At 37.0% G+C, this 20,041-nt stretch overlaps 1 protein-coding gene across 3 annotated transcripts in view; it reads left to right on the plus strand.

The window, feature by feature from the left end:
- The window catches only part of LOC106874411 (putative lipid scramblase CLPTM1), a 64,343-nt gene that overhangs the window by 9,820 nt on the left and 34,482 nt on the right, over positions 1 to 20,041 (plus strand). For all 3 annotated transcript variants that reach the window (XM_089365162.1, XM_089365161.1, XM_014922136.3), the window contains 3 exons: positions 4,893 to 5,117; positions 7,384 to 7,542; positions 19,841 to 19,952. In XM_089365162.1, the coding sequence (XP_089221288.1) occupies positions 4,893 to 5,117; positions 7,384 to 7,542; positions 19,841 to 19,952 (496 nt within the window). The remainder of the gene's footprint in view (positions 1 to 4,892; positions 5,118 to 7,383; positions 7,543 to 19,840; positions 19,953 to 20,041) is intronic.

Raw genomic sequence — 20,041 nt, forward strand, 5'->3', positions numbered from 1 at the left:
ACTTTACTGAGTGCACTAGGTGCTTTTAACATGGCACAATGTAATTCTCAATTATATTCATAAGAAACCATGGAAAGAAAAATGTTGAGCCATTAGAAGTTTATAAATGGTTGTATTCTGAATGTGTGTGAATGTGAATTTAACAAGACTTATTAAATTTAATCTGTAGTTCATTCATATCATTTTTAAACTCTGCAAATCTGGTGACTACGCTGTCATCATTTGGCTGTAGGTCAGTCTTGATTAAGCAAGCTTTTCATCAAAAGCATGCCTGCTGCAATTTCTTTTTCTTTCTTTTATTCTTAATATTTACAATTGTGTTATCCAAATGTGCTTTATTTCTAAGTAAATAGTAAAGTGTGATTTGAGGGAAATTTCACTGCTATTTCTTGTAAATTGAGTGACTGCATTGAGGTTTCCTTGCTGGCTCGAATATAAACATTGATTAACCTTTTCATTACCATATATCTGATAAAATACACTTCCTTTCAATTAATTTTTTAAATAATTAAAAATTTGGTAAAATAATTTTGTCATTAAGCTGGTATTTGGAACTTAAATTAGTATGATATTTTGATTTAGATCACGTCAAAAACAGTTATTTGTTCTCTAGAACCAAGGACAGTCTCAGACAGGTTGGTAACAAAAGGGTTAACCTTTAGATGGATCCACTTAAATATTACAACCAGGTCAAATATTGCTTTCAAGTTTTCAGAGGAGGTAAGTCAAAGACATCAACCCCAGTGCTCAACTTGTACTCATTTTATCAACCTCAAAAGGATGAAAAGCAAAGTCAACTTCAACAAAATTTGAACTCGAAGTTTAAAGATGGATGAAATACCACTAAGCATTTCACCCAATGTGCTAACGATTCTGCCAGCTCACTGTCTTAACAAGGTTGAATATTATTAATACATGAATAATGGGCTTGCAAAGTTGTAACTAGACTTCTTTCTAAATTTGATTTATCCCTTTATTATTTTTATCATCATTATCATCATCGTCGTTTAACGTCCGCTTTCTATGCTAGCATGGGTTGGACGATTTGACTGAGCACTGGTGAAACCAGATGGCTACACCAGGCTCCAATCTGATTTGGCAGAGTTTCTACAGCTGGATGCCCTTCCTAACGCCAACCACTCTCAAGAGTGTAGTGGGTGCTTTTACGTGCCACCTGCACGAAGGCCAGTCAGGTGGTACTGGCAACAGCCACGCTCAAATGGTGTATTTTACGTGCCACCTGCACAGGAGCCAGTCCAGGGGCACTGGCAACGATCTCACTCGAAAGTCCTTACACATGCCACGGGCACAAGTGCCAGAAAGGCGACGCTGGGCACAGGTGCCATCCTGATTTCGCTTTTGCTTGCCTCAACAGGTCTTCGCAAGCTGAGTTTCATGTCCAATGAAGGAGACGACGTTGGCATGGGTGCCAGCTGTCGAAATTAGTTCGATTTCGATTTTTAATTTTTAAATAATTTTTCAGTTGTGAGGAATAGCTACTGACTTTATTACAACTAACAACCCTAGACTCCTTCCATAGGTATTTTCATAATGAGTAGTTGTCCTTGTTTAACCTCGAATGGTCCCTGCCCCAACCAGGCCTATGACATCCAATTTTCAGGAATTGTATATACTGTATTACATTATCTAATGCATCCTTTATATATATTATGTATCTGTGTGTGTATGTGCATGCCACCCCATGACTTGATAACTGGCATTGGTTTGATTACATTCCCATGACTTAACAGTGCAGTACGAGACGCTAATAGAATAAGTACCAGACTTAAAAATAAGTACTGGTTTTGATTTGTTTGATTAAATTCTTCAAGGTGGTGTTCCAACTTACCTGTATCCTGACACTAAAACAAGTTAAACATAAAAGATTGGATGTAGTTTGGCTGTTATTTCTAGCAATTTAAGCAACCATATTGAGTCTCACTTGTTGATCAGCAATTCTGATAAACGATAGATGAAGAATACTTTTAATCATTGTTTTGTGGATATGTGAAGTAATACCTAAAATTTTTGAGCAGGACTGTCTTGGCTAATTTAATTTACATTATACGTGCAGGCATGGCACCTATAACCCTAGACCAACCAAATCTTTGTGAGTGAACATGATAGATGGAAACTGAAAGAAAATCATTTTGTGTGTGTGTGAGTGCATGTTGTCTCTCTGGTCCTGGGTTCTGTCTCATTGTGTGACATCTATAGTCCTAGGTCAACAAAATTGTTGTGACTGAACATGCTAGATGGAAACTGGAAGAAAATCATTTTGTGTGAGTGTGTGCACGTGTATACATGCTGTCTCTTTGCTTCAACATGGTGTCACCATCATGTAAAGAATATCCTTTGTTCCAAATATTTTGTGGAAACCTGTCTGGTCATGGGGAAATATCATCTTTGAAATAGGTGAGTGTTGGTAACAGGAAGGATATCCAGCCATAGAAAATTCTTCTTAACAACAACCATTTTACAGCATGTACCAAGTGCTTTTATCATAGCACTGGCACTAGTGAGGTCACCAAGTAATTTGTAAGGCAAGACTCCCATGACTAAATGGATGTGTAGTATTGAGGGAAGTGGCTTTATGCCAAGTGTTGAGAGGCATGACAGAGAGAGAGAAAAACAAGTGTTGTACTGTAGAGGAGGTACCTAGCTTCCCCAGCTGGAAAGAGAAAAAAAGATGGTGATAATGTGTCAGGTCACAGAGTAAAGACCCCCTTTGGTCATGAATGACCATGGGATTACACCTAGAAAATCCTACTCCAAGGAACAAGTCCAGGCAAGGTTGTTTATGGAAGACTAGCAGTTGCCCATGCATACCAGCCTCCCCTCTCCATGCCATTGATGTTATCCAAGGGAAAGGCAAAGGCTGATATAACTTGACATCACAACTCATTTCTACAACTGAATGGACTGGAGCAATGTGAGGTATAGTGTCTTGCTCAAGAATATAACACAGCCTGGTCTGGGAATTGAACTCATTACCTCATGTTTGTGAACCCGATGTTCTAGCCATTGAGCCATGCACCTTCACATCAGAGTACAAGAAGGTAACTATAAAAGAGAGTGTAGGGACAGAAGATAGGAAAGAGTGGGTGAGTTGGTAAGCTCATGAGAGTGTGGATGGAGTAACAGATGGTTAAAGATGGGAATAGAGATGAATGCTGTGATGGGAAAATGGGTATAGGCATACATGGTCAATGGTTAATATCAGTTAAAGTGGATATAGGAAATCACATTTTAACCCTTTAACATTGAGATTTCATCAAATGTAATGCTTATTTATTCACATTGATTTGCATTAATCAAGCATTATCTTGTAGCTTTGAGATTTCAGTGATGTAACTGTTTGCTTTGAATAACATTGTTAGGTAGGTGTGAGAGGCCAGATCTTGCCAGTTTGAACATAAAACAGGTAGAAAATTTTGGACTAGATGTGGCTAGTTTAAATAACTACTTCTAATAACTTATGTCTTGTATTTTATTTCTAAAAAACATTTATAAAGAATTCCTTGAGAACAAATACAGATTATAAGTCTTTAATTATTTTCAAATCAATTTTCAATTTTTGTTATGAATGGAAATCTTAAAAGAACTGCTTTTTGAACCATTGAAGCTGATTGCAAAGTGTTGATGCATTCATGCCAGTTAGAATTAGTTATTGCTTTGTATGTGTGTGTTTTATTTAATTGAAACACTCTTATCCCATTTAGTTGAAAAATTCACTAACTACCCAATACACACTGTAAAGTAGTTGGCGTTAAGAAGGCTATTCAGCTATAGAAACCATGCAACCAATGCCAGCATGGAGAACTGGTATTAAGTGGTGATGATGATGTATACATATGTATATAACTTATAAATAAATCAGACAATAAAGCATAGTTAACTTTGTTACGTAGGTAATCTGATTGGTTCAGAGACTAGTGAGAGGAAAAAAATATGAAAAGATCATGCTCTATGTGATATTTGTGGTAGAGCATTAGTGACCTGGTATCAGCTGAAATGTATGAGACAACTATACTTTTAAGGACATGTGAGGTGAATGGATGAAAAAATTCTGTGCTGACTCTGTGGGAATACTCACATGGGCAAAAGGTGCATAGTTAAATCTTTGTATGCCAAGTCTCTATTTCAAGATAGACCAATCCAGTGCCATAACATTCAGGGAGCTGGGACAGGTAGTAAAACGATATTACAGTATTATCCAGCTTGTGAAGATATTTAAAGAAGTTTGTATAGATATTTTATTAAATGTGTGTTTTAGACACAAGATTTATATTGATACTGCTTTTAAATATATTCATTATTTCTTTAGATTTATCAAAGTTAATGGTACTAACATTTCTTAAAAGAAATGTTTTTATTTTCTCTACAAATAACATTCTTGTACTATTTGAGTGGTTGTGTATGTATATATTCACTGCCTGTTGTTCAACCAATACCAATGTTCTATTATTTAGATTTTAACCTTTCAGCATTCAGATTATTCTGTCAAATGTAATGCTTATTTATTCACATTGTTTTGTATTAATCATGTATTATCTCATCGTCTTGAGATTTTAATCATGTAGTTCTTTATTTTTAGAATGACATTGTAGAGTAGGTATGAGAGGTTAGGTCTTACCAGTTTGAACATAAATCAAGTAGAATATTTTGGCCAGATATGACTGATTTGAATGTTAAAGGGTTAAATTCACTGAAGAAAGCTGGCAAGCAACAACTGTTCAATATTTCATTAGTTCCTAATGTCATAAATGCTTGGATTTTCCAGATCTTCACCATTCCAAAAGAGATGCAAAAGAGAAATTAATAAATTTCTGTTGTAAGAATTTGCTTGGTGGGTTTTTCAATTTAATATTTTCATGTTTTCTTTCTTTCAGGTTGAACCAGCAAATCAAAATGTTGAGCAAACAGAAGAGCAGCAGCAGCAGCCTCAGCAGCAGAGGAACAGATTTAATATGTGGGGTATTGCAAAGACGTTTTTGATTAGAATGATTTTCATTTATTTAGTAAGCAGCTACTTCAGACGTTCACCAACTCCTGCTACTGACAGTCGGACAGTCCAAGAACCGTCTTCAAATGTTTTTCCAAAAGGTTTTCTTATGGTTAGTATTAATTTTCATTATTTAGAAACTGTAAGGTGACAAATGCATAGAATTGTTATAGTGTTGAAAAAAACACTTTGCAGTATTTCTTCTGATTGTCTTGATTCTGAGTTCAAATCCTGTCATAATCAACTTTACCTTTCATCCTTTCGGGATTGATAAAATAAAGTATTGGTCAGATATTAGGATCAATGGCATCAGCTAACCCCCTCCTGAAAATTGCTGGCCTTGTGCCTAAATTAAAAACCATTATTTAGAAACTTACAATTTCAGAAGTTCAATCTGAAAGTTTTAAATTTATCAATTTAAAAAAAACACACACTACATTTTTGTAGTTCATATCTTCTCCTTTAATGAGCTTATGTTAAGATGAGCATCAATAATGTTACTATTTCTTGTATATTTATTGCAAACTTGCTGTTTGTAATAAATATTTTTTATATATTAGTGTGTGTTAGCTGATCGCTATATGCCAAATTGCCTTTTGAGTAGATACAAGTTAACTGATATTTCATAGATGATATTTTAAAATTTGACAATATATTTGCCCAGTATAGTTGATAATGATTACTGTTAATTAGATATGCCAATTAAAAATGAATAATAATGATTTTATTAATGACACATATAGAATAAAATATATAACTTTATCCAAATTATTATTTATAATGGTATATCAGCTAAGCATGAAGGTGCATGGCTCAGAGGTTGGAATGATGAGTTAGTGAATTTGATTCCCAGACTGGGCTGTGTATTGTAATCTTGAGTAAGACACTTTACTTCACATTGCTCCAATTTATTCAGCTGTAGAAATGAGTTGTGACATCACTGGTGCCAAGCTATATCGGCCTTTACCTTTCCCTTGGATAACATCAGTGGCATAGAGAGGGGAGGCTGGTATGCAGGGATGACTGCTGATCTTACATAAACAACTTTGCTTGGACTTGTGCCTCAGAGGGTAACTTTCTAAGTGCAATTCCATGGTCATTCATGACTGAAGCTGTTTACTCTTTATACAGATTTTTAGAAGGAAACTGGTACTTGCCCATGTATGCAAATCTCCCCTCTCTGAACCGACAGTATCATCCAAGGCAAATGCCAACAACTTGGGATGATTTAGCTTGGTACCAGTATCATTACAAACATTGCTTCCAGAGGGTGGAGACACAGAACTACAAAGCATCTTTCCCACTCCTCTAACCTATCTATAATCCTGGATTGGTGTTTTTTTATATATTTACCCTGAAAAGATCAGAGGCAAGCTGACCTCAGTGCGATTTGAACTCAGAATGCTGAGTGTTGGAACAAATATTGCAAGGCGTTCGGACATTTTGATGTCCCTCCAGTTTGCCACCTTATCAACTAAGTTAAAGCTGAAATACATATTGAAATTATGCATTAGGATCATGTAAATTTTTAGAATAAACAGTTACAAGTTGTTAAATTATTAATCAATAAATAACTCCAGATAAAATTCCAACTATTAATTTTTCTTAAGACTGTTCTTGACATTTTTAGGTTTTCCTTCCTTCTCTTTTGACTATGTTAACAAATCTCAAGAAGTCTTTGGAATTTTCTTTTATTAGTTTGAGGTTACTCTTGATAAAATTTTTAGACTTTAGCACAGCATTGCAATTTATCAAAATGATGATGTTGTGAAAAGTTGTTTTATATATTTCATCAAGTAGTTTGCTTGTTGCAGTCTAGAAACAGGTATGGTTTACCAGTATACTGGTTAATACCAGTAAACCATACTGGTATTTGGATATGCCTTTTTGTGGGCTGATGATATAGAATCATATTTATGATTAACTCTTTAGCATTCAGGTTACTTTGTCAAATGTAATGCTTATTTATTCACTTTGTTTTGAATAATCATGCATTATCTCGTAGCTTTGAGATTTTGATGATGTGATTGCTTTTTAGAATGACACTGTGGGGTAGGTGTGATAGGCCTGATCTGCTCAATTTGAAGATAAAACAGAATATTTGGACCAGACATGGCTAGTTTAAATGCTAAAGGGTTAAAGCATGTTAAGTTGTTGGTTATACAGCTTTTAATTTTGGTAAACAGCAAAATTTCTTTGAGTAATCAGTATTTTAGGTATACATGATTGTTATACTTTTTTTTTTCATTTTATAAGAGTTGAATTACTATTATTTTTATCAACCATTTCTCTTCTCTCCTCACCTCCTCTTTTCTCCTTTACTTTTTTCATGTTACTGTCTAAAATGATTACAATGCAACTTTTAAAATCTTTTGCAGGATATGTATGTGTATGTATCAGAACAAGAAGTATTTTCTGATTTTGACAATCCCGAATCAGAAATTTGGGTCCAAAAGGGTCTGGTTTATGGAGATTGGGCATCTGGAATATATAAGGATGGTTCTTATAACAACCAAAGACAACTCGCCTTGTCAGATGTTAGTAAATGGTTTTCTTTTTCTTTTTTTACTTTATTAATGATATTTGTTTTATCCTTTACATGCATTTTTCCCCCTCTGTTTTACATTTTTGATTATTCATCAAAGTATACTTTCTGTAGCCATATGTTTGTCTCTCTAGTATTCTAATCCATTTATCATTTAAATGCTCAAGGGTCTTTTGAAGCTTCTTGCATATTTCATTCTATCATTTAACATCGTTAACACTAATAATCCCATTCCATGTCTATCATGACAAAACTCTTCCCAAGCCACAGTTGTGACACCACTAGTGATAAATGTTCTAATTTATGTAATCAGTCCAAAATGTTTCCTGTTTGCATCTATATTTCTCGCAAATACACATTCTATGGCTTTCATTTACTTTTGAAAATAATCAAAAATATGGTGGGATTTAGTAAAATAACTGTCATTATTAAATTTATGTTAACGTTATGATTTAACATAATATTATATTGGAATATTTAAATTCAAACATGAACACTTTAAAAATAAGGGGGTTTCTGATACAGAAAATGTCTATTTTACAATTGACCGCTCAACTGTGAAGTAGGTAGTGAAATCTGTTGTTTGGCCAGTCATATTGGAGTAAGAACAGTACTGTAGGATAGAAGGTAGTGGCAGCACTAGTAGCAGTGTAGTTTGTACTGATGAATATGTGTTCAGTAGTTTACTATATAGCCAATTGGTTAAAAGTTTTGCTTCACAATTGCCTGGCATCTTGAGCAAATGTCATTTTCTATAGCTTCAGGTTGAGTGAGTGAGACTGGGTAAAATGGAAACTGTGTAGAAGCCCATTAGGTTGATTGAACACCTATTTCAAAAGTACAGCCTTGTCTCACACACACACACACACACACTTTGCCATGCTGATTCTGCCTGGTAAATATGTTAAGAGTTTGTGTATCTGTGATATACTCAGTAACATACACATTAATCAGGAGCAAGTAATTCAGTTGATGGAACGATTGAATTCTCATTAGTGCGTGATAGAGACCACCATACAGTCTTTGTCTTATAACTTCATTTGTACTTTATGTAATTGTCAATCAATTACACTTAAAACAAACAGATTTTGTGAAATAGCCATAGGCTGGCTAATGCAGTGGGAGTGGAATTTGATAAAGAAGCAAAGTAAAAGCCAATCATATATATTGATGTGTATATATAATACATACATATATATATATCATCATCATCATCATCGTTTAACATCCGATGGGGACTGAGGATAGAACCTTGGTGGACCCCTACCTCTACCCGGAATTCTTCACTGTGCTCATTGCCAACCCTCACCTTACTGACAGCATCTCTGTACATGGCTCGCACAGCTCTCACTAACCATTCTTCTATCCCTAGTTTCCTCATTGACCACCAGATGAGGAATCGGGGGACCCTATCAAAGGCTTTCTCCATGTTAACAAAAGCCAGGTACAGAGGTTTATCCTTGGCTATGTATTTCTCCTGAAGTTGTCTTACCAGAAATATAGCATCAGTGGTGCTTTTCCCAGGCACAAACCCAAACTGCATCTCATCTAAACTGACTCGCTCTCTAAGCAGTTGAGCTATGACCCTCTCCGTGACTTTCATTACCTGATCTAAAAGCTTGATACCTCTGTAATTATTTGTATCTAAAGCGTCACCTTTACCTTTGTAGCAGTTGACTATGGTGCTGCTACACCAGTCATTGGGTATGACTCCTTCGTGTATCACCTGGTTAACAATACGGGTGACTAGGCTATAGCCGACACTGCCAGATGTTTTGAGCATCTCTGCCGTGATTCCTGATGGGCTGGGGGCTTTCCCTGTCTTCATACTCTTAATTGCTTTATCTACCATGGTACTGTCAACTCGGATTGCTGGTCCCTCTGTTGGGTCGACATTCGGCAGACTTTCTTTCTCACATTCATTCTCTTTATTGAGCAATCTTTCATAGTGGCGTCTCCAAACCTCTTTCTTTGCAGCCTCGTTTAGTGCAAGCGTACCATCATCCATGCGAACACATTTCTCTCCCACAACATCACGATTCTCTTTCACACACTGTCTTGCAACACGAAATACTTTGGTCCTCACGGCACAGAACATTGGCAAACTTTTTCCTATCTGCTTCCCCTCTGACTAAATAAACCTGTCGCCTAGCTTCCCTTCTCGCAGTCTGATACAATTCCCTGCTACCACCTTTCATCCAGTCTTTCCAAACCTGTTTCTTTTGTCTAATAGCCCTGTCAACAACATTGTTCCATCACCACGTTATTTTCGGTCGAGAGGGGACTTTGCACCATCCACAGATCTGGTCAGTGGCCCTCAGCAGGTTGTCTCGTAGAAGCGTCCAGTTGTCTTCTACATTGTGTGAAGCTGCATCCCCCTCTATTTCGTCTATATATATATATATATATATATATATATGTGTATCTACTTTTCAGTTATGTATATCAGTAACTGATAAATACTAGTGAGAAAACCTACTGACCATACCTTTTAATGAAAATTCTACTGACATTTGTATCACTCAGGTTGCACAGACAATCCTTTGTCACTCTTACTTATGTAAAAACAATTAACTAATGGCTGGTCCATAGAGAGACATAATTAACGATACAAAATCTAATGTAAATATAAAGTTATCAATAAAAGGTACTAGTTCTTTAAATTCCTTCCAATTATTCATCATTTAATATCCATTGTCCATGTTGGCATGGGTTGGACAGTTTGACTAGGACTGGTAAGCTGAGGAGCTGCACCAGGCTCCAATTTGATTTGGCCTGGTTTCTACAGCTGGATGCCCTTCCTAATGCCAACCACTCCGAGAGTGTCATGGGTGCTTTTGCATGCTACTGGCATAGGCATCATTTGTGTGACACCAGTATCTGCCACAACTACAATTTCACTTTGCTTGTTGGGTCTTCTACTCAAGCATGGAATATTGCCAAAGGTCTTGGTCATTTGTCATTGCCTCCATGAGGCCCAACACTGAAAAAGTGCTTTTCGTGTGTCACTGACATGAGTGCTAGTTACGCGACACTGGCGTCAGCCACATTGCCTCTATGAGGCCCAATGCTCAAAAGGTGCTTTTCACGTGCCACTGGCACATGTGCACATTACGTGACACCAGCATTGGTCACAATTACGATTTCATTTGACTTGATGGGTCTTCTGAAGCACAGCATATTGCCAAAGGTCTCAGTCACTAGTCATTGCCTCGATGAGACTCAACATTCAAGATCATGCTTCACCATCTCGTCCCTTGTCTTCCTGGGTCTACCTCTTCCACAGGTTCCCTCCACAATTAGAGATTGGCACTTCTTTACATAGTTGTCTTCATTCATATACATCACGTGATCATACCAGTTCAGTTGTCTTTCTTGTACATCACATCTGGTGCCTTTTATGCCCAACTTTTCTCTCACTGCTTACACTCTGTTGTACATGCACACTGACATTGCTAGCTTCATTTCTTTCAAGCCTACGCATGTCCTCAGCAGTCACAGCCCATGTTTCTCTGCCATATAGCATAACAGTTTGCACACAGGCATCATAGTTTGCCTTTCACTCTGAAGGATAGGCCCTATGTTTCCAACAGAAGTAGCAGCTCTGTGAACTTTGCCCAGCCTATTCTTATTCTTGCAGCTACGCTCTCAGAGCATCCACCTCTACTGCTAATTTGGTCACCTAGATAATGGAAACTATCAACTACTTCTAGGAATCCCACCTGGCATTTGATGGCGTCTATTTTCTGTACATTTTTTGTATCCACACACAAAAACTATTTTCCCACAGTTAATCTTTCTCTGATATTGCTGCACCTTTTATGTGTCCATAGCTTGCACTAGTACATCTTATGGAACTTCTTTCTACCTGCACATTTCCTACAGATCAAGCAGGGCCATCTATCTGAAGGGATTTGTGATTTGACTGCGTTCCTACTTACAAAGACTTTAGTTTTTCCTAGGTTAATTCAGTTCAATTCTAGACCTTGCTTCCACACATGAAATTTCTTCTCTAGTTCTGGTAATGATTCAGCTATAATAACATGGTCATCGGCATAGAGCTCCCAGAAGCAGCCCATCTGAAATTCCTTTGTTATTGCCTGGAGGACTATGATGAACAAGAGGGGCTGAGGACTGATCCTTGGTGAATCTCTACTTGAACCCTGAATTCATCACTATATTTATTGCCAACACTCACTTTACTGACAACATCCCTGTGCATGGTTTGTACAGCTCTCATGAACCACTCGTTTATCCCCAGTTTCCACATTGACCACGAGATAAAGGATCAGGGAACCCAGTCAAAGACTTTCTCCATGTCAACAAAAGCCAAATACAGGTGTTTATCTTTGGCTAGGTACTTCTCCTGCAGCTGCCTTACCAGGAATATAGCATCGGTAGTGCTTCTTCCTGGCACAAAACGAAACCAAAGGTCTATATCATGCTAGTATTCCATTCTTATTGCAGTCTTTGTATTTTCTTTCTTTCCCTGTATATTTATTTTCCAAAGGAGAGAGGGGAAAATACAGTTTATGAGGCTAAATCATATTTTCTGAATCAAAAGTTAAGAGACATATTTTCTAACGCATTTCTTGATTACTTTTCATGTGAAGTATTGCATGTATCTTGATAAATTCTGAATACAGAAACATATTAATAATATTTGTTTTGATTCAACACTGTTCTTCAAATTTCTTTGCATTTCTTCCCATTTACACATTAGGAACAATACATGGGATTCTTTAAAAAACCATGTTCTTATTTAATAAGTCTTTATTTTGTCAATTTCAAAAGAAAGAAAAAAATATTCACATTCCTTGTTGCTCTAATTCAGAACCCCATATGTATTTTAGCTTACAATACATATTTGCTGTGCTTTAAGAAGACATGTCAAGCTACATGAAATTGTTGTTGTGGCCAGTGCCTGTGACACATGAAAGGCACCCGTGCCGGTGACACATGAAAGGCACCCGTGCCGGTGACACATGAAAGGCACCCGTGCCGGTGACACATGAAAGGCACCCGTGCCGGTGACACATGAAAGGCACCCGTGCCGGTGACACATGAAAGGCACCCGTGCCGGTGACACATGAAAGGCACCCGTGCCGGTGACACATGAAAGGCACCCGTGCCGGTGACACATGAAAGGCACCCGTGCCGGTGACACATGAAAGGCACCCGTGCCGGTGACACATGAAAGGCACCCGTGCCGGTGACACGTGAAAGGCACCCGTGCCGGTGACACGTGAAAGGCACCCGTGCAGGTGACACGTGAAAGGCACCCGTGCCGGTGACACGTGAAAGGCACTTGTGTCGGTGACACGTGAAAGGCACTTGTGTCGGTGACACGTGAAAGGCACTTGTGTCGGTGACACGTAAAAGACATCCAGTACATTTTGTAAGATGGTTGGCATTTGGAAGGGTATCAAGCTCTAGAAACCAAACCAAAACAGACAGCTGGAGCCTGGTGCAAATCTCCAGCTTACCAGCTCCTGTCAAACCATCTAACCAATGCAAGCATGGAAACAGACTTTAAATGATGGTGATTACTTAGTAGCATATATTCAATATATCAAACACAACTCTCATCACTCTAGTCTCAATAGATCTTCGACAACATTCATTCAGTAGTTACATCTCACAACCATAAAACATCATATTTCAATTATTGTGGAAACTAACTCACTTCTTATTGATATTTTGTGTTTTCATAAAGCAGGATAATCCTATCAAAAGGTTCCTAGCTGAAATTTCAAGCAATATGATCCATAATAATGACGACTGTGGGAAATGTAGTGTTATAGATTCTTATTTCTCTATTGCCCACAAGGGGCTAAACATAGAGGGGACAGACAAAAGGATTAAGTCGATTACATCGACCCCAGTGTGTAACTGGTACTTAATTTATCGACCCCGAAAGGATGGAAGGCAAAGTCGACTTCGGCGGAATTTGAACTCAAAACGTAAAGACAGACAAAATACCGCTAAGCATTTCGCCTGGTGTGCTAACGTTTCTGCCGGCTCGCCACCTATAGTGTTATAGATTCATACAACCAACACTGGGATTATGAAGTAGCTGACGAGGTCACAGGGAGCAGGAGGACATGAGCAAAACAAGTGCATAGTTGGGGATTTGTAAATGATATGTAAATGGAGTATCTGTAGACTAAATAAATTGAGTTATTAATAAGATGTAGGTTCAGTTCACATTAGATATTCCTATTGCCTTGTTACTCACACTACATATACATGTTTGCTATACAAAGAACTTGAAGTTAATATTGGATATTGATACAAATTTCTATTTGTCATTTTTAAGATCTCTTTCTCCAGGCTGACAAAAGTCAAAAATGTCTGCAGTCTAACATATGCCACTTGTGTTAATGTTTTGTTGTTTCTTGTGAAAGACTGAACATCTTTCCCACTTGCTGCCTTTACTGCTTGTATGTTCCAATGTCAGCACAACACTTCTTCACCCTGCACTCATCTATTCACATCCTGTCTATGTCTATACTTAGTGTACTTATTTCTCTTATCTACATCAGCTGATATACTTAAAGTCTCACCACTCTTTTAACTTATTTATTCTCCACCTTACAGCTAACTTAATAGTGTATGTGTGTGTGCTGGCATGGTTAAGAATCTTGCTTCTCAGTTACTTGGTTCCAAGTTCAGTCCCACTGAAAGAAGCCTATTATATGTGTATGTGTGTGTCTGAGTTGATCTCTCCTTGTCTTGATATCATGTGATTGTTGTAAATAAATGTCACCATCATGCAAGTGTGGTGTCCTTTGTTTCCAATCTTCTGTGAAAGCATGTCTGGCCATGAGGATTGTTACTTTACTCGGAAACAGGTGAAGATTGGCAACAGGAAGGGTATACAGTTGTTAAATATGTCTCAACAAATTTCATCTGAGCATGGAAAATTGACATTAAAATAAAGGTGATGATACATCATCTTCATCATCATCATTTAATGTCTCTTTTTCCCTGCAGGTATGGCTTTGACAGTTCAACAGGAACCAACAGGTCCAGAGGACATATTTTCTTGCTGAAGAGGTGAATACATGTATCTCCCAGCTAGAGAGAGAGAGATGTACCTTAAGGGTATTGCCTCAAGTTGACAAGGTGAATGAGAGAGAATAGGAACATTAGAAGAGAAAGGGCAAGTGGGTAGATAAATTCTTGAGAGTGTAACAGATGATTAGAGATGAAGAGGTTGGAGTAAATGGAGCGAATATCTGTTTATAGTGGAGTGAAGAAAATAGAGGTGGGTTAGACAGGAAGTGATAAGTGTAGAAGGATAAATGGCATCATTTACAGCACCTAATTGAGTAGTACTATAGATGAATTGTTGGGGAAGGCTTGACAGGAGATGGATGAGTCTTTTCCAAGTACAGCAATATCTATTCATTCCAATCCTTTATCATCTCTTCTATGAGGATCAACATTTTGTGATTGGTTTTCACTACATCCCACGTCTTCCTGGGTCTCCCTTTTTCACAGGTTCCATCCACATTTAGCAATCAGCACTTCTTTATGTGGTTGTCCTCATCCATATCCATTACATGACCCTACCAGTGAAGTCTTGTTTGATGAACTCCACATCTAATACCCAGTTTTTCTTTCAACACCTTTGTACTTTGTTACACATCCAGCAGAGCACACTTGATTCTTTCCTTTCATGTCCTTGTACCTCCTCTGCATTCACGGCTCAAGTTTTACAACTATTTAGAGCTTTTGCTCATAGACAACTACTATCTCCAAGGGTCCTCATGAGTCATCATCATCATCGTTGTTTAACGTCCGCTTTCCATGCTAGCATGGGTTGAACAATTTGACTGAGGACTGGTGAACCAGATGGCTACACCAGGCTCCAATCTGATCTGGCAGAGTTTCTACACCTGGATGCCTTTCCTAACGCCAACCACTCCAAGAGTGTAGCGGGTGCTTTTACGTGCCACCGGCACGAGGGCCAGTCAGGCGGTACTGGCAATGGCCACGCTCCCAAAAATTTATTTACCATCTGCTCTTAGTGTTTATTGTACTTATGCACCTACCACAAACAGTCTACAATATCTATTAACCTTCTCGTGATTCTACTACACCTCTTGTGTGTCCATAGTTTGCACAGAGTATGCCTTATGGAATTTCTACCAACACATCTACATGCCAAACAGAGCCATTTACCTGACAAGATGAGTGTCTAGTGTGTTTTCCTGATTATTAGAACTTCAGTGTTTGCTAAGTTAACTTTAGGACCCTTTGATTCCAAGTTTTGCTTCCACATCTGGAAGTTCATTTCTAATTCTGCTATAAGAACAAGATAATCAGTATCCCATGGAATTCTTCTATTATGGCTTGGAAGAATATAATAAATTAGTGAGAGCTGATATCTGAACCCTTGCAAACTCCTACCTGCTCACTAAATTCTTTACTGTACTCATCACTGTCTCCTTAATGACAGCACCTCTGTACATGCTTGAACAGCTCTCAGTAGCTATTCATCTACTAGCTTCTATGGTGTCCACCCCACACACTCGCACTTCATTTCTCTCTGCCTCACAGATCTCTCATATTCAATACATGTCTCACTTGAGATCCTCCATTATATAAATTAGCAGTGTGTGTTTGCATGTATGTGCATACATGTCTTTTTTATGTATACATATATGTGTGTATGTATGTGTACACAGATATATGATCAATCATATGAACATCATTTTTCTCCAATTAGAATAGATCCTCTACATTCCATACCCTGTCTCATTTACATCTTATGTTTTATACATCTGCTGACTTTGAGTTGTCTTGCACTTAACATTGTGTGTAATACTCTCACATCTCACACCTCCTATCTTCCACATTCAGTGTCTATTTCTCTTCCAGTATCCTTTTTACAGAAGACTCTGTTTATTGCTTGAAGAAGCTCCCTAAATTTCTTTCAATCCTTCCTTACAATTATACTTTCTCAACGTTCACCTTCAGTGCTAAAATAAATCACCTGTGTAACAAAACTAGCAATAAAATCTAACCAGCCAGTTTGAATTTTCTAGTGTTGGTTTTCTTATTTCTTTATTGCCCACAAGGGGCTAAACAGAGAGGACAAACAAGGACAGGCAAAGGGATTAAATTGATTACATCGACCCCAGTGCGTAACTGGTACTTAATTTATCGACCCCGAAAGGATGAAAGGCAAAGTCGACCTCGGCGGAATTTGAACTCAGAACGTAACAGCAGACGAAATACCGATAAGCATTTCGCCCGGCGTGATAACGTTTCTGCCAGCTCTCCGCCTTGTGTTGGTTTTCTGTCAATCTTGCAGATTATCTCACTCCACTTTTCAAGAACTTTAATGAATAGAAATACTCTGAAAATAGAACTTTGGTGTTCACTAAATCCTGAACTTACAGTTAACCCTAACTTTCTTTACATCACTCTTTAGGACTTCTACTAATGGAGTTCTCAGATTACATAGTGTGACACTTGTAACATACATACCTTCTCTGAGATGATGTCTCACTCGAAATATATAATGTGTGGGTCTCCTTCCTGCGACAAACCCAGATTCTATCAAGTAATTTTAAGATTTAGTTTCTCAGTGTGAATACCTCCCTAACTGCCCCACTTTTCTACATCACTTTTGCTTTTAATAAACTTGTTGTTGGCTATAACACCTTTCCATAGTATTTAATTAATTAGCAAGTCATTAACATGGCTGATATAATCTGATATCTTCAACACTTAAGCAATTACTGCTGATTGGCTTGCAGTCTTTATATTTTCTCAGTTAACTCACTAATCATATTGAAACTAATTTCAACATCTGGTGTCTTGGTTCTGACAAGAATAGTTCTTCACCTCATTGACATTCCTCATCCAAGGAATTTTTAACTCTTTTGCTAAAGTATTTCTCACTTCCTTTGTTTCAATTATTTTGAACATTCTAAAGAATTTAGTAAACTACTTCTGTATTAAGATGAAATTTTGATAGGCTGAAAGTTAGGTGACTTTGAAATAAGTTTATATCATAAAATAACGGGTGGTCTCAGGTAGGTATTATTGAAAAGGTTAAAATTTCGAGCTATTTTCATAATTTTTCTGTTTCACATACTTTTTGCATTTTACCAAACTACATTTGCTCTATAGGATAAACTTTATGGAAGGAGCATTTTTATATTACTATTAGCTCAAAGCAGCTATAAGCTTTAGTTTAAATCAACAAATAATATCAACTCCTTACTTCGCTAACTTAACAAGGCAACATCTATTTGATTGTCCAAATTGTTAGAAATAGCAGCTAAATCTTCCTCAACTCTCACCGTGACATGTGCAAGAAATAAAAGGGTACATTGGTTCCTCCTAATCTATTATAATTCTGTTCACATCCAGGCTGAAAGGTATTTGAATTCAGAACTTGAAGGGTTATCACTTAATACCATAGCTCTGCCAATCCACTACTTTGAGGTACCCTATTCTTGAAAAAGTAAAAGAAAATAGGGTTGTTAAATTTGAGCACCTTTGATCGTCAGTCTGATTTAGGGCTAAATAGCAACATTTTACCTCATAAGGATGTTTTGCACTCTGTCACCATTTTTTAACATCTACTTTCCAAGCTTGCATGGGTCAGACAATTAGCTGAGGCAGATTTTCTATGATCAGATGCTCTTACCAAGTGAGATAATATTTCCCAAGGCTAGACATATTTTTCACAGAAGACAGGAAATGAACACCATTCTGTATCAAAAATTTTGTCCTGATGGATTTATTTCATTGTCAGTCTTTCCAAATGATCCACAACCTTATTTTCACTTAGTAATTTCATTGCCGGAATAGTTTAGAATTCTTAACTACTTCATTTTATGCCATATTATTGTGTTAATTCTTCCTTTCTCCTTAGAAAAGAAACAAAAAAGATGCATGGCCATCACAATTGGGCAGGCAAATAATTTTACAATATAATAGCAAGAAATTTATGCCATTAACCATGAATGTGTAAGTAATCTTGATCCTGAAGTAAAGGAAAATTAGAAAAACTGATAAAACTAATGCTAACACCCCTGCTAATCCTTCAAGAATACATGTTGAAGATGCACTTAAAATATCTATTCATTGCTGAAATTAATTTATTTCCATTTCATTATAACTGGCTATCACATGTATTTTAAGCTTAGTGACCATAACATATGTTAAATTTAATATAGCACTATATTAAAGAGTAAATTACATGGAATTGGTATGCATTATATGTTTTTACATAAAAGTATAAAGTAGTATTGTTGTCATTCATTTGTTTGTCTCAAATTTCATTTTCTATTTGAAGTTTAAATGTTTGATACTTTGTGTCATAGCTGACTTTATTTTTAAAGAGTTACACAGGTGTGGTTGTGTGATAGATGCAGATGTGACTGTGTGGTAAGAAGCTTACTTCCTAACGACATGGTTCTGGGTTCAGGCCCACTGTGTGGCACTGTGGGCAAGTCTCTTCTACTATAGCCTCAGGCTGACCAAAACCTTGTGAGTGGATGGAAACTGAAAGAAGCCTGCCATATATATGTGTGTTTATGTCCCCTGTAACTTAGTTACAGTAAAAGAGATCAGTATGAGGCTTAAAAAAATAAGTCCTGGGGTCAATTTGCTCAACTAAAACCCATCAGGTGGTGCTCCAGCATGGCCACATTAAAATGGCTGAAACAAGTAGAAGATAGAATATTCTTCAAACACCATGGCAGTTAACTAAATCATCCAATTCCTTTAATCTCAGTAATTTATCAGTCTATAGGTGAAAAACAATTTATTTTCTTATTATACCATAAAACTGTCCGCCATTTCAGAAAAGAATATCATCATTGATTAAATATTTTGTTTTATGATGTTGACTGCTATCAAACTGGTTTGCTATACAACATCGCTCCGAGCATCCAGATTATTTCCTCTTTTCTATTTGACCATACTGTTCCCAACTCGTATATCTGTTTGTTCCCAGCTCCTTTACAACACATACCTTTTCACCAAGTAGGTATCACTTTGTCACATTAGATGTAAGTAATTCTGTAATAATCTTTAACCATATGTATCTACCATCCATTTAAACACATAGTTACTTAGGGCTACCTGATATGAGTTGACCTGTGGCTAAATAATTTACTTTGTTATACTAACATACACATGTATTCATGCATACATTCCTCAAATTAGTTGTGTAATGCAAATGCTTTGTTTAATAATATATTTTACTCTCCATGTTAATACACTATAATATTTGTATATTTTCTTTATCTCTCTCTCAGGCAGTATTAAGCAATGGCTCCATATATATACATGTGTACTTCACAAAATCTGGTTACCCTCCAAACACTAAAGATGAGTATGCACAAAGTATGCGTGCCTATTCTTCAAGAAGTAAGTCTACAATTTCAAATTTTTGAATTTTTTTTTTTTTTTCTAATTCCAATTTTAACACAGTAATTCTTTGATGTTAATTAAAGTCT

This window comes from Octopus bimaculoides, chromosome Z (assembly GCF_046866305.1).
Source record: "Octopus bimaculoides isolate indiv1 chromosome Z, ASM4686630v1, whole genome shotgun sequence".
In the NCBI taxonomy this organism is placed as follows: Eukaryota; Metazoa; Mollusca; class Cephalopoda; order Octopoda; family Octopodidae; genus Octopus; species Octopus bimaculoides.